General features: G+C 39.5%; 1 protein-coding gene across 1 annotated transcript; it reads right to left on the bottom strand.

Annotated features, from left to right (window-relative positions):
- Nucleotides 1-1120: 1120 nt before the first annotated feature.
- Nucleotides 1121-16519, bottom strand: DAZL (deleted in azoospermia like). The gene is made up of 11 exons (XM_088521056.1): nt 16475-16519; nt 11695-11832; nt 11334-11425; nt 10190-10241; nt 7944-8010; nt 7492-7625; nt 6061-6138; nt 4667-4717; nt 2884-2988; nt 2078-2176; nt 1121-1251 (listed from the first exon to the last, which is right to left on the bottom strand). Exons 1-11 carry the CDS (start codon nt 16478-16480, stop codon nt 1198-1200), a joined length of 876 nt encoding a protein of 291 aa, XP_088377182.1. The 5' UTR covers nt 16481-16519; the 3' UTR covers nt 1121-1197.
- Nucleotides 16520-25592: the final 9073 nt, after the last annotated feature.

Genomic DNA, 25592 nt, shown 5'->3' with positions numbered 1-25592 from the left:
TTCATACATGCAGCCCTTTGGGGAGAGGAAGATGAGGAGGTGAGGGAGAGGAGGAAAAGATGACAGCACCCAACATACACAAAAAGCACACACAGTTCAATTTTACTCTTTCCAAAAAAAAGTGCATCTAAGACCTATTATCAAGCTAAACTCGGTACTACAAACTTGTGTAATTGACATCATATAGCCTAGTAAGCTTTCAGAAGCATCAATACATTTTTACTATGCTGTATGTCTTTCAAATATCCTAGAATTGTTTCTACATTAAGAGATCATTGGAAAGTAGGGATGCCAAGTCAAAATAAAAATTTATTTTTTAATTGTTTCAAAATACAAGACTAAAATCTACATCATTATTAAAATATGCTTACAAATATTCTTTGATTAACAGTTTGCATCACATAACAAAACTAGACATTTTAAATGCAGTATTTTCTCACAATTTTAAGATACAGGCATTGCTAAAATTTTTCCAGTAAAAAAAGCATACTCCATTGAGTAGCTGCTATAGCTAATTATGTTCTTACATCTTCTCTTAAGTTACGAACAGGAATTTTAGGATTCTCTTAATTACTCTCCCAAAACTAAGAGTGATGCTCAGGACTCCGGGTAAATAAATTGCCATTAATGAACATAACTACATTGATTAGGTAGTCTAAAGAGAACCAGGACTTTAAGGGCTGCAACTGAGTTACAACTTGATGTCTTCTGTTCCACTGATTAAGAGCACAGTTTTAAAATTCTACCTCTTGGGCAAGTAACTGCTTCAGCTTTTAGGCTATAAGAGGTAAAGTGGTCAAAGTTAGTAACTTGTTAGATATTCAAATTGTGGTTTAAGAGAAACTAAGTGTAACATGCAACAAACTGTACCTTAAAGCTCAGAAGAAAATTCACATAAATTAAGTTAACCAAAAGTGCTTTGCCCATATGAACTCTTGCATTTAAACATTCTAGTATCAAGGAAGGGGAAGCATGCAAACTAGTAATAGAACATGCAAACTTACAAACTCTTACAACTTCAAACTGTTCAAACTGCTCAAGCAAAAATAACATTTCTGAACAGGTGAATATCAACACTAACTTCAACTTGAAGCAACTTTTTGAAAAAGGTCACACGATACTACAAATCTTACTAAACTGAACTGCAGTAACATGAAGATAATGAACTTAGGCACTTCAAAGTTTCAGTGTTGCCAATCAAACACTTTTGAGCACTGCTCGGCTTCTTCTGAAGTGATGCACCTTTCTCTCCTGGAATGAAACAGGAGAAAGACAGGGGGGAAAAGTGTTACTAGATAGCATTACTTGGAATGGACCAACTAGAGTTTCATTAATACTGTATCCTCAGGCATTTGGTACTCTATCGATTCCCCTCCAAAAACGGTTAATATAGCCTCCATAGCTCCTGCTTCAGAATACAGATGCCTCAACAGGTCTGTCAAAAAAAACAAGCAGCAAAATATACTTAAATAGAATGTCAAAATCTTAACAGAAAACAGAAAGAAAAAGCCATTCAAGATTTAGAAGCTTCTACCATGACAGAGGCAGCAAAAGAGTTTCCCATCGATTCAAGATGTATCAATGGGAGTCAGTGTTGTACAAGATGATCTGGACTATTATTTATCAGCTGAAGTGCAGCTAATTTACACTATTATGGTTACCCATCATAACCGGTGAAAACAGCTGACAACATTTAAACTCAACATTCTCCAGAGCAAGGCTAGGGAATAACCTGCTGTCCTTTCAGTAGTTTGTTGTTTAGGAATAGTTTGCCTTCCTATGCTCTAAATACCTATGAGCAGCTTGCTGCAACTTCTATGTAGCCTTGTATTAACACACTTAAACAGATGCCCTGTTTTGAGTACTTCTTTCCAGTATTAAGCATCTGGGAGCCAACTACTGCAATCAGTATCTCCCAAAAGAGGTTTAAAACATCACCAAGGGAAAAAACCCACCACCCAACATAAAATCACCACATCCCAAATGGAGCCACATAAGAGCATCTTTATAGTATCGTGTAACTGAGTACCTGAGACCAGCTCTTCTCTAAGAATTTCATCTCACTTTCACTACATACCTTAAAGTAGTCTTCTTGCGAGACAAAAGTGTTTCTCAGCCGGTTCTCAGGATTGAACAGGCAGGATACTACTGTCTGTATGCTCCTGTCCACAGATTTCTGAAATATAGTTACATGCCCATCTACCACACTACTGATACTAGTTAGCCCAATATTAGCAATGCATCTGCATCACACGGTTTGCTCAATATTGCTCTCAGTCCTTTGTTTCCCAAGATTTTTTTCTAAATCTTCAAACATTCAAAATTTATATTACCACCCTCAGAGGTTACTAGGTTTGTTCAATAGCACACTAGTTTATTTTTATGCCAGACTACTCCAACTTCTAAGACAAAATTCAAAAATTGCTATTGACCAACACAGGAATAAAGTGGTAATGGCATTAAAATTGCTCAGCTATTTCAAGACTCAGAATCTGCATAACACAGCAGTAGATGCTAACTGTCTGCTATTTTTCAGTACCTGCAGTGTCCCCTGTCATTCTTGGGGGATTAAACAGAGCCTTGCCATTCAAAAATACTGCTGTCTTTCATTAAGAAGGCCACCAAATTACACATTGTACAGCACCCATTGCTGCAGACAAGTGCTAACTACTTCAAGGGAATGTGAGGATTTTGACACTGCAAACAAATGAGACACACATTGGATTAAGCAGCTGATTGCAGCAGCAATTCTAACCTTCATTTCTAGGATTCCAGGATACCTGCCACAGGCCCTCTCTATCAAGCAACCCAACACCTCTGGCTGAGTTTCTGGGACTAGGTTTTATGAAGACAAAAAAAAAGTTGAAGTTTTAAAGCATTTACCTTTTGTGGACTGTTACTAGACGACTGTGGGGGCTCTGGAACAGCACATTCTGTCTGGATAAAGTCAGGATCTTCACTATAGTGATAGCTTACTGAAGTATAAACCTGCATAGTTTTTGAAATAGTGTAGTTAGCTAGTGAAAGCTAAAGTTTATTTATATCTGCATGTTCCCCTGCAATCTACATTGGGAAAAAGTTTAGAGTTGCAGAGTCACCTGTAAGCCGTGCCAGCTTTGCCGTTATACTTCAGGTAAGATTTTTCTCAGTTTTCTAGTTTTGTCAGATTATTTAACCTCCAGCAGCTACACATTTTTTTTTTATTTTTTATTTTTTTTTTTTTTTAAGTAATGCAATGTTGCCATTGGCAGCCTGGTGCAAGGATCTGTTTTAACAGTCAAGAGGCTGGTAAAGCAACATCCTTCCAAATGTTTCCTGACAGGATCAGTGGCTTTTACACCTAATTTTACCAGAATCTCAACGGCATTCTCACTTTTTGGGTGAAAAAGTTCCTTTCTGAAATCAGCCAAGTACACCCAGACTGAACAGTAGTTTTCTGAACAGTAGTTTTCACTTGCTCGGAGCATCACTCTTGAGGACGTTACCTGCCACATAATGTAGGATGTGGCTGTCACACTTCGCAAAGGCCAGCATTCACCAGTAAAATTTTAAACTGAGTGTTGAGAGATATAGAAGCTACGATGTGAGCAGCCAGATGCCGTGCTCCTTCCTAAGCGCTCTCCCTATACACACGATAGCAGAAAATATCACACACGATTGGGGCATTCTATGAGCAAACTCTGACCAACAAGTACACAAGTACACATTATCTCCACGCATGGCGGTGGCTTTGGAGTCTGTAAGGAATGACACTTGAAGCTGTTTCAGAGTTCTGGAAACACTGTTTTCTCCTATAAACATGTTTTTTGAAGTCTAATAAAAGCCATTACAATTTCCCTAAAACACTCTGGCTTACTATCATTTAATTAGCAAGTAATACATTGTGGCTGTTTGATGTTTAGGGATGTTATTAATGAAGTATTTCTCTAGTATGATCAGAGAAGAACTGTCACATCTGATCACAGACATAATGCATGGTATTTCATTTTTCCCTCATTTTTCTATTTACCTTCTGTATATTCTACAGATGCCTACTGGGAATTAGCTTGAAAAATACTATTCAAAAGAAAATTAGGTATTATGGTTCCTAGATATTTAATGGAAACTGCACTAAATTAAACAGTGTTCAAAGAATACATTAAAAAGTTCTTAAGTGAATACCAATCCTGGTCGGTGTTGAAGCAGTACAGAATCGCACTTGTGGATCTCACCATCTACAGACTGTAGCACCCTAATTGTTTAAACAGCTGTTAAATCAGTAATCATCACCATTTGCAGAGCTAAATATTTTGGAGGTCTTTATTTTAAAATAATCTGCAAAGTCTTATTGCGTATCGTTCTTTTTTGGAAAAATACTAAAGGATGCATTCAGCCACCAGTTGTTTTTTCTTCAGCTTTTCACAAAGAACCAAATCCATTCCAAGCTGAATTCCCAGAACTCTGTGTTCAGAAAGCATAAGGGAACATCATAAAGCAGGCAGGTTTGCTTTGCCATGTAAATATGATATCCTAAACAACTGGCTACTTTGTCAGCCACCGTAGATCTATATAGACCAGACTTCCATACACATCTGGTCAGCACAGTCAAGAGCGACCATCAAGCAGGCAGAATGTTGTGCTTGCTGAAAAGCTGACGCTTTCTAAGTAAAAAAATCTGTGAGCTTACCGGAGGCATAACATAATTCCTTTGCTCCCCAGCAAGCCATTGTGGTTGAACCTTAAACAAAGATTGAACAAGAATTAGTCTTGGTTCACATTATTTCCCACACATTCTGTACGAGCAAGATTCGTATATAGTATTTCACAATTCTGTTTATCAGTGCTTTATCTGGACATTTTCCTTACTGTCTTCCATTACCAAGACAGCTTTTACATGTGTACATTGTATTTAGCACAAGGCTTTGCTCAAATTCAAGTACCCCACACCCCTTCTCATTCCAAGCTACAAAATTTTTTCCAAAGATTAGGAAGATAAATGTAATCACAGTAACACAGAAATATCTAGTTTCCTCTAAAAGAAAAAGGCGTGTGTGTATGCGCGCACACACACACATCTACCCGCGTGTTTCACAAATTCCGAAGTCACTCCCCAATTAAGCATCTTTTCATACATTTTTGAGTTGAAGAGCACATTCTGTGATGTTCTGATAAAAACTTATCAGTTGTTCCATTTAGGTGACCAACATCAACTACTCAAAACACTGAGAGGTAAAATTTTCTATTAAGAACGTGTTACTGATCCATACATTTTATATTTTTGCTGACCTGGAAGATGTTTTACTGTTACAAAATTTTAAAAAAGTTATGTAGCAGCTTGCTATGTTGTACTAGAACATAGTCTATTAGAACATATCTACTACATTTATGGTAGTTCCAGAGTCACTTAAACATAACCTAGTTAAGTATAAAATAATGTAGGGAGCATTTTAGGTGTATCCAAAAAATTAGCTATTGTTCACTTTGCCCTTTATTCTACATAATTGAAACTCTTACATTTTGAGCTATCAAACCATCATTTGAACACCAAGGTGAGATGCATTTCGCAGGCTCTGATGCACATCCTGGCATAGAATTAAGATAAGCAACAAGCGTGAGTCCCAGACCCACATTGTTGCTCCACACACTCATATCCCTTGCAAATTTTGGTAGGTGTACAGGAAGCGAGAGAATCATGAGGCACTTCAGTAGGTTAAACTGGAGATAACCAAGGAACAAGGATTCAAGCAGTGAACCTGTGACAGCCACAGGCAACATACAGGTTAAATAAAGCAGCCTCCTGAAACAAGTGCTATCTGCTGATAATTCATGTGGCATTATTAAATCCTTAGCATTTAAATGCAAAACCATTTCTAAATGAAACCCCTTAAAATAACAAGGAATAGCTAGCTAAGCTATTCCTTTTTGCTAGTGTTTAATACTTCTACAGCACTCATCTGACAAAAATGAAACAGATCGAGCAAGTTTTTAATACCCAAAAACCCTTTGTCAAGGATTCTGGAGTGCTCAGTCACCAAATAACCCTTTTTTTCTTTTTCTCTCCTAAGCTAAGCGATTACATACCTGATAGTTGTAAGCTGGCTGATATCCTACAGGAACTTGTTGCTGTATCAACAGAGCTGGTGAACTGTATGGATATGTCTGTAAAATAAACCATTTCTTGAATGCAAGTTTGAGACAAGATAAAAAACCCACCTCTTTGCAGAGATATTTAAAAAAGCAAGGAAAAGTTTGAAACATAATCATTAGAATTCCAGTTCCAGAAGACATTATTACAAAAACCTTACAACTCCCTGATTTCCAATAGGACTTTAAGCACTTTTTACTGGAAAAAGAAATCCGCAAGAAGTGGGATTTTAATGCGCTACACATGTAAAAAAAAAACCTATGTGGCTGATGTCACTTCAGAAATATGATTTTCCCCATTATATTTATAAAATACATCTGAACTAAGCAAGCTACTACAAAATAACGGGCTATACTCTGAAGATCAGTTCTGAGCCAAAGGTAAACAGCAGAATTTAGGGAGTTTCCTAGCATTTCTTTATTACAGATATTTTGACAAAACATTAACCTAGAATCCCATCAGATGCTTCAAGAAATAAAAGCATACAGGCACTTGAGAATTACTTCCTCCCAAACTATTTCCCCTCTACCACCAACTTACAGTATCAGCAAAAGTGCTGATCAAACGCTCTAAGAATTTTCCTGAAACACTGCAGTTTACTCATCTACAACTGCTACACAAAATATATTAAAGTAATTTTTTTTTTTTTTTTTTTTTAAAGCACACTAGAGAACCTCCCACAGATATTGAGAGTACAGAACCCTCAAGAAGACCTGGAGTATTCTGACCATACCTGGGAAGTATCAACAAAGTGACATCCTGTAGGCATACACCCTGTGTTGCTCACAGCCTTAACAGATGCCAAAATACAGTATTTCCACATAACACAGTATCACCAAACTGTGGCAAGAATCCAGAAACAAAGTCTTGCCTGACCAGTAGAAAGAAAATAAAGAATGCCACAGCCAGCCTCTGGTTTCACAATTACTGGAAACACAAATTCCACCCTCACCCCCCCACCCCCAAACTACATTTTAAGTGCCAGTGAGCCACAAGCTTTAAGGCAAGGCAGCATTGCAGTAATTACATGGAGGCACTGGATGTGTGAAGAGCATTTATAAAGCTCTATCTCACCACTGAAGAGCTGTTATACAATTAATCTTAGCTTCACCTTCCAATAACAAGTGTGCAATTTTACTGTGTTTTCTTTTTATAAAGAAAACACATCATTGAGTAAGCTCAAGTTTTTCAAACTTGTTGGCATTCTGCTAAAGCATTTCAAGTGGTCTGAAGCCAGGAGCAATATCTACTGGGGGATGTATTAGGAGAGTAAGCATGTAGGATAAAAGTAGAATCCCAAAATATACTCCACAAGCTGTATGTGCTTACATTTCTGATTCACAAGTCAGTGGCATCAACAGCCTTACCTGAACATACTGAGTTACTGGACTCATAACAGCTGGAGGCTGCATATATGGCTCTGTGTTTTGATTACTCCACACACTATGAAACTGTGGTGCAGGAGGATTAAAAACCAAAGGTCTGGGGTGCATATAAGAACCTTGTTTAAAGCAAAGAAAAAAGTATTAAGAGAGCTTTTTGAGTATTTGAACAGTAAATTGAGTCTGCAGAAGCTTTAAAATATTTTACATTATGGTTTTGACTCAATCCATTGTACTGTATTTGCAGACAACATGCTAGGAACCAAGTTGCCATTTTTTTAATACAATACTCTGCAACACCATACAAGCAGTGAGTTCATAAAAACTCACAACTTAATTGTAATATACATCCTACATCAGATAAAGTCACTTGCAAGGATGTTGATGTAAATCTATAGGAAGTAATATATCTGTAAATCAAGTTTGTAAGCACTTACACAAGTTTTGCTGTTTTCTAATCGCTGGCCCCAGTTTCAGCTTTTTGCCATGGAAGTTGATTTGTGACTGAAAGACAAATTATTATGTAAGCTGTGGAATCAGCAAAGTGGGTGGTTTGTTCACTTCGAGATCTCTACTATACTTCCAGCCCCAAATGAATTCCAACCCAGGCTTTACTGCAATAGCTGTTTTTTCTCCTCTCCTCCCCCACCTCCCTGAACACCTCACACCTTTTTTCTCTCACTTCCTGCAGCGCTTTCAGCACATCTATTTGCCTACTAAGGGTAACATGTACTACAACTAGTTCAAAGTTACAGACTAGTTGACAGTGAGCCTCGCATTTACTGCTTTAAGCACACAGGTTTTATTATCCTTGCCTCAACAGAATGCCTGAGGCCATGTATAGAGTGACTATGAAGTCTAGCATCCCTCAAAACTTAATTTACAAGGCCACGCGCCTTCCTTTCCAACACATTTCCTAAACAAGAAAGAGCCAAACCCAAACATGAAGATTGTGTGACCCCAATACCAGAGAGTACTGGAAGCATTTGGAGGGCAGTGGAAAGCTATTATGGCAGGAAGGTAGGATTTCAGACTTTCAAGATCAATGACTGAGCAGTGCTTTGACAGTGTAATATCTGGGGGCATCACAAAAAAAATAATTTCAGGCAACTGCCCTGCAGAAATTGAAATTTGCATTTTTTCAGTCAGATTGCCTATGCAGTTTTACATCCAGAAGAGCATTTGCTGATGTAGGCAGGCTGAAACACCACCACCAGCGCCTCTTTAAAATTTGATTTGGACTGACTTTAGAAGATGGCCTATGTGATTTTTTTTCCCCCTCTCCAAGATAGCAGTTTATATCTGGATGACAGCAGTTTTATTGTTGGTTGTAAAATAGGCCATCAGAGCAATTCATTGATATAAAGACACTGTTCTAGTTGATGATCACCTCCTACTGAGAGATCCTGAATGAAATAGTATGGGGAAGGAAAAAACATCTTGGATCAGCAAAAATTACCAAAACCTATTTGACAGGACTTTTACTGATCCTGCAGTCCTGCTGTGGCCAGAACCATCTAACCACCCTCTTCAATTGAGAAATGAAAGCTGCTGCAAGGCAGGCCTCCCTTCAAAGCAGGCCTCCTCTCAAAGCAGAAAGTAGCTTTTTGTTCTGTATTGCAAGCAGGTTCTCTCTGGAGTTTGGATCAGTGTGGAATCACAGGTGGAATCAAACCTGGATCCAAAGTGTTATCAAAGCAAGTGATGCAAAAGTGTTATCAAAAAAACAAGGTTTAAGTCTTTAAACAGGAATCAAGAATCTGCTACTGGACTCTTTGTCCAAATGGGTTCCCTTTTACCTTTATCAAAACGTTTACCACCAGGAAACATCTGAATTTAAAAGAATACTAAATACATGCCTAGCACTTTTATCTAGGGTTTTCTTTCAGCCCTGCTTTCCTGTCTTTAATAGCTTCAGAAACAAAGACCTCATCATCTAGGGGAAAGGGAGTTTTCTGAAGCATAAACTCCAAAAAGGCAATTATTTCAAACTATTTTTACAGCTATTGGCCTCAAACTTGAAAGAAAAGACAAAGCTTTGTCAGTGGTTTGGGACCTGCTACCAGAAGCAAGTAACATCAAGATTCTAGCTGGCAATTCTTATCATTTAAAATGATATTTCTCTGATACTAAACTCCAAGAACAAAATGGTTAGACAGTTCTATCCTTTCATATCCTGTATGAACTACAAAGAAATCATACCACACTGCATCTCATAGGTGAAGAAGTTTAGAGGCTGCCTGCACATAAAATACTTCCACCTTCTGGAAAGAACTGAAACAAGAAACTAATGCCTTTTCCTGTATTACTCTTATGCTTAAAAATAATGCTGACACATCTATGTACCCGTCAAAAATAAGAGCTCCATGATGATCGTGCAATACAGAAAGGAGAAATGGCTACAATGGTTAAAAGCATTGAGGCTTTCAAGTCCAAAGCAAGGAGAATGATCCAAGAGCATGACATGAGACTTTCAAGCATGCCAGGATTAGAAGGATAATCATCCTGCTTCTGACTGAAATAAATGCAAAGATTCTATCACAACACTAGTAGGAATTTTAACAAACAAGTTCTCGAGCAGTCTTGGTCTTTCCCTATTTATTTGGCTATACGGCATGCAGCTCAGTTTCCTCTGAATGTACCTACAGTCTGAAGTAGTTCAGCTAAGAGAAAGACAGCTTACTTCAACTATTTTTTGAACATCCACATTGTCCAGGAAGGATACAAAACCATACCTGAAAAAGAGAAAAAAATTACTCTGTAACCAGACTGATTTACTTGTTTAGCTTCTAACTGAAGATTAACCATGTCCCAAGAGTATTACTGTATGCCTGAAGTACTAAATCAGGCATTAATTTATAATTCTGACAAAAGACCAACATGAACAGTATTTAGTACTAACTAGCAGCATATCCTCTTAGGTCAGATGAAAAGAAATCATACACCTAATTCTACAGTATATTGAAACAATTGAAGCCTTTTCTCCTCCATGTCAGCTACTCAAATGAACATCATTTCAAAGCATTACAGGATCAGTAGCTTATGAAGAAATAAAATAGATCTCTGGCTCATGTATTACTGCATATGCCTAGGAAAAAAAAACTTGAGCAGTTGTTCATAGAACCATAGAAAAACCTAAGCCAGAAGAAACCTCCAGAGGTGAAGCCTCTTTCTCAAAGTAGGGCCAATGTCAAAGCCGGAAAAGCTTGCCCAGAGGTTGTAGACAGAACTCCATTGAATAATGCCCTATGCAACCTCATCCAAGTGCTTAACCACTGTCACTTCAAATTCTTTCTATATACCCAATGGGAATTTCACTCACTGCAACTTCACTGCTGTCTCCGGTGCCACTCCGTCTCAAATGTCAGCTGCCTTCTCAATAAACTAACCCCAGGTGTCAGAAGAGTACAGTTATATTGCCCTGAATGAACCCTTCCCTTCTGCTCTTCATCATCTTAGCATCACCAAACTGACCTCTCTCCAGGTTGTTACTGAAACTATCCTGACCAATAAAGTGTCAGTATTTCATCCTATGAAGGTATGTCCACAGAAGTGTCTCAAGTTTCAAAAACTGTTTCCCCAATTAAATGACAATAACCCTATTCTCCTTCAATAGATACACTAAAATCAGACCATTCCTTATTGGCAGATTGTACAGATTCATTCTAAACTTCGAAGTTTCACAGCTCTTCATTATTACAGAAAACTGCAGCCCAAGAACACTTAAGACATTTCAAGTGTCTTGTTTAATTCCTCATTGTAACACCTATGAAAGAATTATGTCCACAAAAGCTGCAATGTAAAGCAAATATTCATGTTCTACTTACCCTTTGGAAACACCAGTTCTATCAGTGATTATTTTCACCTCTTTCACAGTGCCATACCGTGCAAAGAAACTTCGAATTTCTGTTTCATTCATCTGAAAGAAACAAAGTCTTAAATTCCTTCAAACACACACATTCAACTGTTTAGTTCATTTAAAGCAGGAAAAAAGACATTTAAATCTATCTCCTATTGCAGTAAGGACCTCACCTGTTGCAAAATTCTCCTATGAAACCACAATACCACAGCTCTAGTAACGACAGCCAAAAACCTCAGTTCCATTCTAGACATTAAATTCCCATTTCCTTCCCCACTGAAGTGTACTATATATCTCTCTCTCTCAAGGAATTAAGTGTACATAAATACCCTTATATCAATTCCACCAACAAAGACTGTATTTGGCATGATTTTTCCTTCTGGTAAAACATATCCTTGACTGGTTGCTGACAAGTGGGTATTATCCTCCCGAGAGATGCTTGAACACTGGGCCTCCGCGTCTGCAGACTGAAAAATTTAAAACAGAAACACGTCAGTCAAATTGTAGTATATTTTACAAAACCAGAAAGTCAGGATCTTTTATACACACACAGAAAGGAGGAAAAAAAAAAACCACACAATAGGGCAAATTACAGCACTTTTCCAGTTAACTAAACAAAATATTTATTGCCAATAGACTGTTCATCTAGAAAATTCTTGACTAACTCGAAGATCAGTCTCAAAACAATCTAGCTCCAAACTAGGCTACACTAAATACCCTCTAATCTGACTTCATAACATTATGCTACTGGTATTTCTATTACAAGATCTACAGGGAAGCTCTGAAATAACCCATTTGATAACTTTAAGAAATTCCTTTCAGAAATGAGCAAGAAACTGACTGTTAAATTCTTCAACCAAAGATGCAACTTAAAAAGACTAACCAATAGAATTCCATCATTTTCTTGTTCTAATTTCTCAAGTAAATAAGCTTAAAAATAACCTTAGAACAAAACACGCATAGGGTTATACTACAATTTAGTTGTAAGCAGGACAAGCAGATCTTGATTTAATATTGACGCTACTCATCCTCACCTCATAAAAAAAACCTACAAGCTTCATGAGGAGCTGCTAAACACTTGTTATTAAAGCTTTAAAAGCTACTAAACTATTATTGTCTGTACCACAGCAGAATTTAAACATGCACTGCATATTCAAAAGAATAATACTGGATTAACTGAAGTTATACAATTTGCACATCCAAACTTCACATGCTCCTTTTTGTTCCTAAAGCTTTATGCCACAACCCTTACATTATAGGCTCATTCAGTATCACACAGGTGATACTCCCAGAAGAAACAATTCATTCAAAAATTGTTCAGAACAAGCCACCTGCAATCCTATTTGCCACTCAACAACACTCTATACTTTACATGCAATCTACTGTATGTTTTACAAAGGCAGCTGCAAGAACTAAACCACCAACAGGACCATCAAAGGCATCGTGAACCTACCATCCTCTGCTCTCCAGCAAGCATCAGCCATACTTTGCCTGACTGTTAAGGATACAGGACAACTAAACTGACCATTTCAGTGGTACTCCACTCCTCTATATTAATAAACTTTAAAAACATTAATAAGCTTCGCTTTACGATTCAAGCAGTGAGTCACTATCTCCATTTTATCTACTCAAAACTTCAACTGTTTAGTCAAAGCCATTCAATACTTTTAACCCTAATAATTCATATTAGCTGGCACTCAATTTTTCTAATGTAACAATTTACATGTTTAATTTGCAGTTCCTATTTAAACAACTGCAGCTGTGAGTGATCAGTAATCATTCAAAATGCACATCCACTGAAGGAATGAGAAAATAAACAGCACCAAGCAGTACATGTGACACATGACTTGCCCCAAAATTACAGAGACAGAACAAGAATTCACCCCCCGAGTGTGACGTTAAGGCATCACCTTCACCTCAAAGGATGAAGCCTTGCCCCATATCTCTTCTCTTCCTCCTTGCCAGTTCAAATTAAGCTGGCTCAAGCTAACTTGAAAGATCAACACAAAGCGAACAGTTTTCAACCAGAGTAGTATTCTGGTGTTTCAGACAGCTGAATCAGTCCACTGTGCTATCACACAGGCACCAGATCTACCCTCAGCATCTGAGAATGCAGGAGAAGAGGTAAATGTAAATGGAAGATGTTCAGGTGCTCCTTTTTAGGACAGCAAGCCATCATCTTGGTTCAAATTCATCTCCTAAAACTGTTCATTGGGACAGCCTTCGATCCCCTCAGACGAGACTCCTTTCCTGCCTACACACCACCTATCTCAGGTTGTACTTCCTACTACACCTGTAAACAGTGCAAGTCATCTCATTCCCTTTATTCTCTTAGAACTCATCCCAGTAAAGCTGAGAACAACTTCCACTGAAGCACAGCAGTAAAGCTGGAATAAAACTGTGAGGTTAGGAATGGAAAAAGGGCAATTCTCACCCTTCCTTCCTATTGTACCAGGACAGCTCTTCACATCACTGCAGAAGGAACTGGATCCCACGACTTGTGAAAAAAAAAATGTTGGAATAGTTTTCAGACACATTCTTTTCTGATCCAAGTTCAGTTTGCAGTCATGTAAATACTTGTGCTAGTATAACAATGCAATACAAGGGCAAAAATGAAGCAAAAGAAGAGCACAAGACTGGTCTTTGGCAGCAACCCCAGCTAAACAGCAACAGAACCAAAGGCTGAGACCGCAACTTCACCACAAACTTGAGCTGATCTAACTGCTCACTCCTACAGTTTTACTTCTTTTGCACCACATGCAGTGCTGTGCCAGGTCTAGTCCAAGTCTGCTGGAGATGGAAGAAGCATTCCCTGTGCTCCGAGAGTTCACTGGCAGCCTTCCAGAGGAAACAACTCGCAGGGAAGGCACCTGCAAGGGCCTGAAATCACACACAAAAGGAGGCAGATAGGCCTCCCAGATGTACCTGTGTACTGCATGGCTTCTGCTGCCATTCTTTGGGGTATTTACTATGCACAGGGATTAAAATGTAAAATGGTTACTTTGACATTCTGACAAACTGTTCAGCCACAAAAGTTAACTTTGTTAATATATGCTTTAACAAAAACAAAGCCACACAACTGAAAGTCTTACAGCACAAAGACAAGAAACAAAATCTCCCCTTTTCAAAGTTGCTTTTCTCCAGCATTGTAATGCATAACTTTCAAGGTTTGCCAAGTCAACCAAGTATTGCCCCATCTAAAAATATGAAGTTATTTTACCAGCACAACATAAGCCTCGGCATCCACTTACTTAACATAACCTTATGTACAAGATTATATTTTTTATATACAGCACGGCCAAGAAACTCACACTCCTAAATGAAACTCAAGTCTAGGCCACTTCTGGTTTCCATAATTTGAAAAATGTAAGTAAACTAACTCCCCTGAAGCTGACCGCCTGCAATACTACCCTACTTGGGGATAATCTGACACTCATGAAGTGTTTCTGAGAAACATTATTTTAGATGTCAAGAGAGTAAGGGCCCAAAGTTTTTCAATCCACTAAAGCCAACATCTGATTCTTCCCATCTTTGACCACAGAGGAAGTTAAATCAGTTTGCTCTCTGCACTGCTCCATGAAGCAATAAGTTGGACTCATGGCCAGAAAACGGGATTAACCTCCTGATTACAGAAACCAGTTAGACATTCAGGGGTGATATAACATGGAAAACCTATCTACCGACATGGCTTACAAACACCACTCTTACACTTTGGAGCAGTAAAGCCTTCATTGCTCTGTAGGCCCTACAAGCAGAACTTTCCAATTTCTGCGGCTCGTCTCTTCCCCTGACTCCACACGTTTTGTTTAGAGTAGATGGGAGCGATTAACACACCTATTTAAGCTCCGTCCCGGCTGTCAGTTACCATGACAGCACCCGCGGCCCCGCGCAGAGGCAGAGCCCTGCGGTCCACGCAGGAGGCAGCAGGTGGAGCCCTCGCTCAAGCACCGCCCCGCGAAAACGGACTGCCAGAAACGCTCTCTAAGGCTCCGCTCCTAAGGACACCGCCAACACTTCGTTATTGTCGGAGCGCCCGAGTTGCAGTGATAACGTCTACTTCCAAATAGATGCACGTGCAGGGGGAATAAATATCAACACTGCAAAAAAATTATGTAACGATTTTTAGCTAATTCTGACTAGCGGCAGCTTTGCTAGACTGCTGTTCTGTTAAGCAATTAGCTTTAGCTCTAGTTAAAAAAAAAAGGCTGCCTTGTAACAGACGACTAAACTAAATTCGTCTAGTTTTTGCAACCACACCGCATTTCAAAATTTGTTAACAGCCCTATATCGACCTAAGTGAAATCAGGCAAGACTAAAGCTAAAGAGAATAAGCTACAGCTAAAGAGAAAATCCAGCTGAAGAGGCACCCCGGGGGAGTTTTCCGTTCATCCCCAGCGCATTCCCCACCCGCCACTGAACCCTGAAGCCGGGGAAGCTGCTCCAGGGGAAGCCGGGCCACCCCCCCAGCACGGCCGGGAAGAGCCATCCACTTGCATGTACCGGCAGCGAGCTCAGCCGGCAGCTCCCCCCGCTCGCCGGAGGAGGGCGGCGGGAAACACCGCCGAGCCGGGGCGCCCAACGCCGCCACCGCCGCCGCCAACGGTTGCGCCGCGGCCGCTCAACGGCCAGGGCGACGAGGCGCAAAGCCCGCCCCGGGGCGCGGGGGCTGCGGGCGGCAGCCGAGGGGGAGGAAAGGGGACACAGGGGCCGCCCCGCTCGGGCGGGGAGACGGGAGGGTTCCCCGCGGCGCAGCGGGGCGGGAGGCACCGCGCGCGGCGCCGCGTGGCACCGGCGCCACAAAATGGCGGCCCGCGGTGCGAGGCGAAGGCACCCGGCGCCCACATGGCCCCCGCCTCCGAACCGCGCCGGCGCCTGCCCCGCTCGAGCCCGCCGCCCTCCAGGCTTCTAAACGCCCTGGGGCTCAGCGGGGCCCAGGGCTCTCGGGCGGCGCTACAGGGCGGCGCGGCTGCGAGGCCCCCACGCCCTAACAGCTATGGCGGGCGCTCCACCTCCATCCTCCTCCTCCCTCGAGCCTCTCCACAGCCGTAGCGCGGCCCTCGCCCCAAAGAGGCCTCTTCCCCAGCCGTGGCCATGACTCCCCACACTCACCATCATTCACCAAAGCTGAGGCAGCGCCCGCACACTTAAAAAAAATCTTTTTTTTTTTTTTAAAAAAGAAAGAAAACACGAAAACTCCTGAGAAAACAAACACCGTCCAGTCTCCCTTTTCCTCTTTTTTTCTTTTTTTTTTCTTTTTTCTTTTCTTGCTTTAGGGGGAAGGAAAAGGCAGCCCTGTCGGCGGCCGCTCTCCTCCCTAAATAGCCCCGGGAAGGGGCGGGGAAAGGCCCCACCCCGCGCCCTCGCCCTCGCCCCGCGGCGCTGCGGGCACCTGCGCCGGCGTCGCGGGGCTGCTCGGTCTTGATGGGCCGGCGTTAGCAGCGTTCTTGTTCGGGGACTGTCCCTGTGGATAAAGGGGAAGCGTCCCCGAGCGGAGCTTTCCTGCTTCGCGAGGCGATGGGGTGGAATTGCTGCTCGCGGCCCGCGCTGGAGCCGAGTGGTGGTGCCGGGCCCGTGTGGGGCTGCCGCGCTTTTCCTCGTTAAAAAACGGCCCTTTTGAAAAGGCTTTGACGTGAGTGGAGTTGTCCTTCCGTGGACAACAGCTGCTTTCAGGATGTAGTGTCACATGCAAGCAGCCATAGGCACGCAGCATCTCCTCGCGTGCGCAGAGAAGTGGCCTGGAGCTGCCGGCTTCCCGCGGGCCTCCCGAAGCCCTCCTGCAAGGGGGATCTCTCTGGGCCTCGTCTCTGCACAGCACCCAAGTGCTTCCGTGGCTTGTGGAGGTTGTTCATAAACTGCTTTCATCTGCTTGGAGTAGGTGCAGGTTTTAGAAAGTTTCCCTAGTGGAGAAACTTCTGGAAGCTTCACCAAAACACTCCCAGCCTTGTGCCAGTCGCAGTCAGAGGAATGGTATTTAATGAAGAGGGAAAAAGAAGAGAAAGCCGAGCCAATCAGCTGAAGTGTGCATAACAAATAGGCTTTTTTTCTTAGAAAAATATTGCTCCCTATTTCTTTTTTTCTTTTTTTTTTTTTTGAGCACCAGAGTCATTTTTAAGCGATGCACCGAATGTTCACTTTTTCATGGTCACTTTGTTAGCCATATTTGGACCAAGAGTTGGTTTAGGTAATAGAAATAATAAAGTCCTCTTCAGAAATGATGTGTGTAAATTAATTGCAGGAGGAAATTTGTTAAAACCAATGGGATCACCATGTAGCTAAAGCATATACGGCTTTCACGAAGGCTTTCACACAACTTCATTTACTTAGTTACAAGATATGCTCCACAACAGTATATAAAATCTGTTGCGTTTTTATTCAAAGTGAGATGAAAATACAACCCAACAATGGAGGGGAAGCATTATGTAGCATCCATTTTCAAATAAATGGATTAATGTTTTACATACTAAGTAATGGCATTTGGGTGAACAGTATTATTTCTGAGGATATCCTTCTGAACTCCTGTGGATGGGTTGGATCAGACCACTTTTCCTTAACTCTGTTTTTGTTGTAAAGTTGAAGCATGTCTCTTGGCGTAAAACAGAGAAGTGATAATTAATTATTTTGTGCTGCCTTTACAGAAATCTCTATATCAGAGGATGGGTGGAGGGAAATGATTGTTTAGGTTTATTTATGATGGTACAAGAAGGATTATTACTCACTAGCTTTATTTGTTAAATGCAATATGTAGCAGAATGAGTGGATTTTATGAATTGTGCTATCATATAGTAATTTTTCACTAATCCATATCAAGTAAAAATAAATTGAGTGTCTCAGCCGATTTGTCTGAGTTGCCTTTAACTTGTCTTTAAGTTTTTTATTCTTTTTTTTCATAGTGTTACTAGTAAGTCAAAATAATTCAGTGAGTGTACCTGTTTCAGAAAAAGATATGTTGCAGTGAAGTGAGGGTTCTACAAACCAATTTTATGAAAAATTATAAATCCAATTACAAATATTTGTCAGTGGTTGTAGCCTATAATGTAGTAGAATGAAGACTATTAAAGATTGGGTTAGATTTATTCTTCCCAAGTGTAAAACCAGAATGTAAATAACAAGAGTGTCAAAGAGAATTTGAATTTTATTATTATTTCTTAAAACTTTTCTGCTTTTTGAATTTCGAGACCTGTTCTTGAGACTCATATTCCGTCTTTCAATAAACCTAAAACAGCTAACTGTTGTTAGGAAATTAAAATGTGAACATGAAAATGAGGACATAAAAGGTGTATTTCCTTTACTGCTCTTTGCATTGGCATAGCTGTTTAAGTGGATATACCATAACATTCTGAGAAACATGAGGGTTTTGTTTTGTTTTGTTTTTATGACAGGCCACTCTAACTCTCGGTGAAATCACTAATAGAATTTCCACTGACTTCAGTGGTGCTGATTTGAAGCTATCTTGTTACCAACGTATTAAAACATTTGAAAGTTACTGGATCATATGCTGGTTCTGATTTTTTTAAACCCATGAGAATCGATGGAACACAACACAAATTTTGGAGACATTTTAATTAATCTCATAGTAAATTTAACTCAGTCCAACATACACACAATAGTTAATGAAAACACACTCTCCTAACCATATATACTTGAATTATCCATAATCTAAATTGTGACAGTGCTGAAATTATTGCACATATCTGTTCTGTAGTCAAGCTTATACTTAACATTATCAGTTCATTATGATTAGGCGTTAGGCGTTCATGTTCTGACTAGTTAATTAAATTTTAACCTGAATTACTGTAGGAAAGCTCTCTGGCTTGTACTACTGCAGATGTCATGAGATGGAAAATGTTTATTATACATCTTACAGATATGTCAAATTCTTTATCCAAAGACTTTATGAATTATACAAGTACCTAGGATCGTAGAAACAACTCTATGTTGTTCAGCCCAAAATTCCCCTACTTCAGTGTCTTTGTGTTTATAACACCTGCCAGTAGGAGGGCAAGAAGGTGAAAAAGGACAAGTGGGGCATGATATTATCTCCTGGTGTTTGAGCACCTCAGAGGCATCTCTTGAACGCCTGCATTATTGTATTTGATAAAGCTTGGCAACTTTTCCAACAGATTTCTTTAGTCATTTTTGAACGTCAAACTTGCTTATACTTTGGCCTGCACCGAGGCTTTGGCAGAGTTCCACAAGGCAGATAGGCCTTGTTTGAAAGGCCGCTGTAAGCTTGTTTCATGGAAGTGTAATTAGTGCCGTCTCATTCTCGTTCTAACAGCAAAAGTTTGTTCTTTTCGCACTTTTTTGATGCCACTCATGATTTTACAGAGTTTGTCATAGTAATTTTCCATTGTCCTGTTTTCATGCTGGAGAGGCCTACTGTGTTCTCTCTTCCCTTTCCTATTTCCTGGTCACACGGTAGTTTTCAGAATGGGTGACAATTGCCAGCTTTTGGCCTACTCAAACTCTCCCAGGACAGCAGTTCCTACTATTTTTTGAAGTTATGTGCCTTACTGTATCTTTAATTTTTGTGTGCCAGAACTAGGCCTCAGCTACAGCACGCCACGATCAGCACAGAGGCTCCCCACCACCTAGGGACGGAAGCCCTGTGCGGTGCCCTGGAGCAGAAAGGAGAATTGTGTTCTCCAGAAGTGACAAGACCCCTGAGTCAAATGGAGCTTCGGAGTGGGTGTTGCTTGATATTTTTCTTAGTGAGCTACACTTCAAATCCTTTAAATTCAAAAATAAGGCATCAGTTATCAGAACAGATAACTAAATAGGACAAACTTTTTTAAAGCAAGAAAATCAAAATGACAAAGTAAAACAGAATAGAAATGAAACTGATTTACAAATTGTCCCTTGCCATTGTGTCCTTACATTTGCTTATGTTCTCAGTTAGTTTTGTTGTGACCTGAGAAAACTGAACTAAGCTGACTGAAGCCGAGCAGTTAACAGGGAGTGCTCTGAATTGTAGCAAATGATGGTACACATACCCCCTTTCTGCTGGTTCTTTTTCAGTTTGTTTTTGCATGACAAGCAGAGCCTGAGTATCTGTCTACACTACTCCTTAGGTTTTCAGATATTTTGCCTGCTGTTCTTCCTCAACTCGCTCTTATCTAACCTTACAAGCTGATTTTATTTTTTCCTCTGAGCATACTAAGGAGCATGAGTTGCTTGCAGCAATGAGCTGTGCCCTTTCCCTGCAGGGAGGTTCACCTTAGCCTGTAAGTCTGTTTTCGAAATAACAGAATGTAAGAATCTAGAACAGACAAATAAAACAAATACTGTCCATCACACAAAGGTTTTATTGTAGGTATGGTAACATAGCTAATGTCATCTTGTCACTTTCTTGCAGAGCATCACCCATCTGTTACAAGAGAAACATGAGAAGCCTGAAAAATGGACAAGAAAAAGCAGCCTCCTGTAATGGTTTTCTAAGCATTCAGCAATGAGATATCTGCTTTTCTGGAAACATGTACCCATGGCTCAGAAAACCCACTCAACTACCTTGGCCCAGATTTAATGCATCTTAATACATCTTTTGCCCAGTTATCATCTCCTGAAATATTTCAGTGTGCTTCTTAGCCTAATGGATGTTCATGGAGCACAGTACATACTGTGGCTAGCTTCAGGAGTAGCACTAGAAATCCCCTTGCAGCTCAAAAATATTGAGGACTAAAATATTTCTTCTATGCCCTTGAGTGCAAATATAGTTTCTACAGGGTTTAGTTTATATGTGTTTAGTAAAATAAAAACAATAGCTGGGGTGGGCTTTTTTTTTTTTTTTTTTTTTTTTTGCTTTGTTTGCTTATATTTTTGTGGTCATTAATTATCAGCTAATGAGGACAAAATGGAGGAGAAACCTTCCTGTATGCAAAATACTAACGTGAAATGCCATTTACTGTGTATATGGGAAATGCTCTGACTTTTGTGAGGTTACTTCACAGATGAAAACCGCTTAAGCACTTGACATAAGAGAATCACTCTTAATACGTAGAGTTGGAAAACCCATAAAAAGAAACCTTAGGACATTGAATCTGTGGATTTCTGCACCTCTTTTAAAACCTGGACAGAACTTCCTGACTCTGGGTAGCTTTCATCTATGACTTGAAGTCCCCAGGTCTCTCTGTCTTTTGATCTCTTGGATATCTTAGATCTTAATATCTAGATGAAGGTTTTGGCTCTCCAGCTGCACTGAATTCTACCTACTGGGACTTGGTGCCTCTGAAATTCAGACCGCATTCTACCTTCCCTCAGGGTTTCTAACTATGAAGATGAAAACCAGAAGTGGATAATTGCCAGTGTTGCTCCTACAAAGAAACTGGTGGGAATACCTAGTACTGCATTCTTCTCATCAGTGCCTTGTTTGCGGATCGCAGGTGAGAACCCATACCACAGTTTCTGTGAGCAAAATGACTGATCCATAGTTCAGTGTGGTGCTGGGAAGCCTTTTAATTCTCTCCCTGCTGCTTCGACAGCTCACTCGAAGACCCTCCCTGCAGAGATAAAGCTCTTGCTGAGGAAGAGGCCCCAGCTGTTGTCTACCTGAGTCAACCAAAACCTTCCCCTAGTCACTAGAGAGCAGTATTGGATATCCTTAGGAGCTGCCTGAGTATGTTTATGGATACCATTTCCCCCTTCCTGACTAAAGGGAGAGGAAGGAAGGCAATATATATTTATTACCTAATAATCTTGGCATCAGAATTAAATCTCATTCACAATAAGCTGTGCATATCTAACTTGTGTTCTGCTTTCCTGCACAAAGGATTCACTGTCAACAGTGGGATATTTGAGTTCTCAGGGGTTATCTGAGAGTTAATAGCAGATTGAGAGAGCTCTTTCACAGCTATTAGAATAGTAACTACTGCCCTTTTACAGAGTAGGTGTGAGTTAATTGTGAGTTATTTGCAGTGACTGTCTCCAATAAAAGGTTTCCTGGTAAAGCTCCCCTTGTGCTGTTGTATCAACAATGTCCCCTACTATATACACAGCTCATGTTGGCAGAAAGGCTCATTTGCCCAAGCAATCTGCATTCCACTAAAAGAGAAAAAAAAGAGGTATATTGGCCAAGTAACTCATTCAGTGTAACTATAGGTATAGTATCCTGGTTGACGTAGTTGCAAGGACAAAAAAAACACACCAGCTTACCTATAACAAATATTCTCATTAACTTCATATCTAAGCTTGCTTTCTAGAGGAACTGGAATGCTTTAGAGAAAGACAGACACTTTTTATATGTATTAGTTTCCTTTGGCAAAAGTCAACTCATTCAAGAAATTTTCTGTTATTATACCACCTTTTATATAGAAGTCACTAACAGCCTAGGAAATGTACTTCCCAAATCTCCATGCTTGATTTTACAGATACAACTTTTTGAATCCATCACAACTTTTTATCTACTAGGTAAAAACTGTATATTTGCATAATGAATAAGAAATACATAGGGTATCGACTACATAAGGGATTACCATTGTGATGCACATCAGGTTAGGAAAACAATGTGTAATTATTTTTTTTTTGATAGGCACAATATCATTTGGTGATCAGTCCTCTGAATGGATGAATAGGTGGATAGTGTTCCCCCTTCTACTTCAGCCCCAAACTACTAGGGCACCTCATCCCATCCTCTGTGTCAGAACCAAATGGAGGTGCCAGGTGTCTATTGCAGACAGGAGAGTCGTTCTGGAATACTGGCTCCTTTATCGTACAAGGCACAGGAAAAGAGGGAGGTTCCAGGTCCATAGCCCATTTATCTTGCCGTTATTGTGGACTAGGAAACACTCCTGATCCTCAAATGATGTGAGACAGTTTGTGAAGTGAGCCAAAAGAGGAGAGAGACAACTATAGCCCACTAGAAACTAAGCCTTTGTCCAGGAGCTTTAGCAGGTGTGACTCTTGGCTATGATGTATGTCTTTTATTCTTTTCTTTAAGATGACAATTGCAAAAGATTGAAATATCCCTAATTTTTAATTGTTATTTTGATCAAGCGTAATTTACAATATTGATCTTGCAAAGAGATACTTCTAGAGACACCTTCAGGCCAACAAACTTTTGTGGTTTCGAGCCTACATTATACAATTATGCTCTGATTTTTGGATCATGTTTGGCCATAAATAAGCGGAATACTGTCCAAGTGAGGCTTGATTTAATTCCATGTATGCGCTCATTCCAGAACAAAATAGCCTGCTTTAACTAAACCAGAACTTGGCCCTTCTATAGTAAGAATGTCCCCATATGGAACTAATCAGAAACAGTGAAATATGTAGAAAAAACTTAATTAACTTTACAATGAGTTTCATTAGCAGTATCTTTCCTGGAATGTGTATTTGAATCTAGCTGTGTATAACAGTACACTAAATGTCTTTTAAAATAGGTACTAGTTCTTTTGCCAAAACTCTTAATAATGAGATTTTTTTATCCTTCAAAAACCTTATTGATGGGAAAGCAAAATCAGAACAAGAATATTTTCCAGCTTCAGTCTGTAAGTAATAATTTCTGTTATTATATTAGATATGATGTCATTTTCCCTTTCTTAAATGTAGATTTTTGACTTTCACACTGTCAGCTTTCGTTGCCAGAGTGACTGAAAATTTCTTTGTTGAGGTAAACTTAGATATTTATAATATGTTTGGTGTCCTACGTGAGATGAGTGATTAGGACAAAAAGCTAACATCATCATAATATGATGTTTTGGTTTATATAGGTAATTAAAGTCCTTATAGCTTGGAATACAATATGGTCTATACATTTTTTAAAAAATGATATAATTAATCACACTATTTACTGTGCCTGTGAACATTGTTTTTCTAGTAAAATTATATAAATTATGGAATAAAAAAAGTTATCTACAAGCAAAAATATATTTTGTTTCTTTTGAGGATCCATTATCAGTAATTTGGCTAGACCATTGAGAATTTCCAGGAGACTTATTTTTCTTTTTTTTTTTAATTTTTCCGTGAATGTTAACAGTTTTTTTATAGTTCAGCTAATTTTTAGTGTTCTGTTTGTGTTGATAGGCATTATTCTATATTCAATTAAAATTATCATTTTGCATGTGCAAATCATTTTCTCATAAAAACACCTAATACTAATTAATTAATACTTAATCCCAAACACTTAATACTCCCTAGAAAACCACCAATAAGCTCTTATTTTTGAAGAAGTCTTGCACATAGTAAGATTGGGTGGAGTATTGGAGAGCCAAGCAGATTCCCTATGCCTTTAAGTGCTTGTGTATATAAAATATTCCCGTAAGTCCCATATTCCCCAAAAGTCTCCAACTTAACCTCTATTTTTAGTATTTCTTTCCATCCAAAAGGGGGATTGATGTCAAAGAGAATTTAGATTACTCCATATTCACACTTCAACAGAAAATAAATTCTTTTTGTGTAATTGCTAATGTCACTGGAATCTTCCCTCGGTTGCCATACATTTTTTTTTCTCTCTCCCCAGATCTTCTGTTCATATGATTTAAAACAAATTCTGACTTGCTTCGACTTATTAATGATATGATTTATCTACTGATTTTCTATCCTGCATGTTGCTCCTGGCTTTATTTACAAACTGCATCCTGTGCTCAGCACTGTCTGAAGCAAGGCCATTTTAACCATAACTTTAAGTTTTTAGCTCTGTGCAAACCGTTTAATTTGATAACCTTTGTGAAATGCTATGGAATGATACAGAAGAAGGCAGAAGATAGGAGACTCTCTCACGTTTGCAGCTATTGGACTCCTTGACAAATTCCCTCGAGTAACAAATGATGGGCACTGACTTTCTGTCCTACGGATGCTTCTGTCACTCTGATCTATACATGTGACTGGGCCTTAGGAACAAACCTTTGTAGCATGCTAGCGATCCTGATTTCTTTACAATATTTATAATACTGACATCTCAAGCAGTCGAAATCATAGGTTAGGTCACAAATAATCAATATATGGCTTAATAAATCATAAGCTGTGGAAAGAAGAACATTTCAGGTTCTTTTTATGCGCTTTCTCTCCAGGACTTTTGCCTCTGGTTTTCAAGCTTTCAAGTTTTTTTTTTTTTTCTTCTAACAACAAAAAACCGAACTTTTCTGCCAAAACTAAGAGTTCAAAATAATGTACAAGGCCTCCAAAATAATGAGTTTTAGAACTATGACATCTTATAAATATATTTTGGTGTAGTTTTCTGGGTGGGTGTTGAGCTTTTGCTGTGCACTTACCTTAGGTTTTGGTGTCTAAATGT

The sequence above is a fragment of the Tinamus guttatus genome, unplaced genomic scaffold (genome assembly GCF_059628265.1).
Source record: "Tinamus guttatus ecotype Peru unplaced genomic scaffold, ASM5962826v1 Tinamus_guttatus_pri_ptg000115l, whole genome shotgun sequence".
NCBI lineage: Eukaryota > Metazoa > Chordata > Aves > Tinamiformes > Tinamidae > Tinamus > Tinamus guttatus.
Note: the sequence above shows the minus strand (reverse complement) of the source record. Positions and strands in the feature narration are given on the sequence as shown.

Bases quoted from the DNA above. Each gene is read 5' to 3' on its own strand.
- DAZL (XM_088521056.1), bottom strand. The intron at 11,426-11,694 runs GTATTTATGTAC...TGTTTCTTTCAG, and splicing joins TTGGTGGAATTGATATAAGG to ATGAATGAAACAGAAATTCG. The intron at 4,718-6,060 runs GTATGTAATCGC...TCTTTGTTTAAG, and splicing joins AGCCAGCTTACAACTATCAG to GTTCAACCACAATGGCTTGC.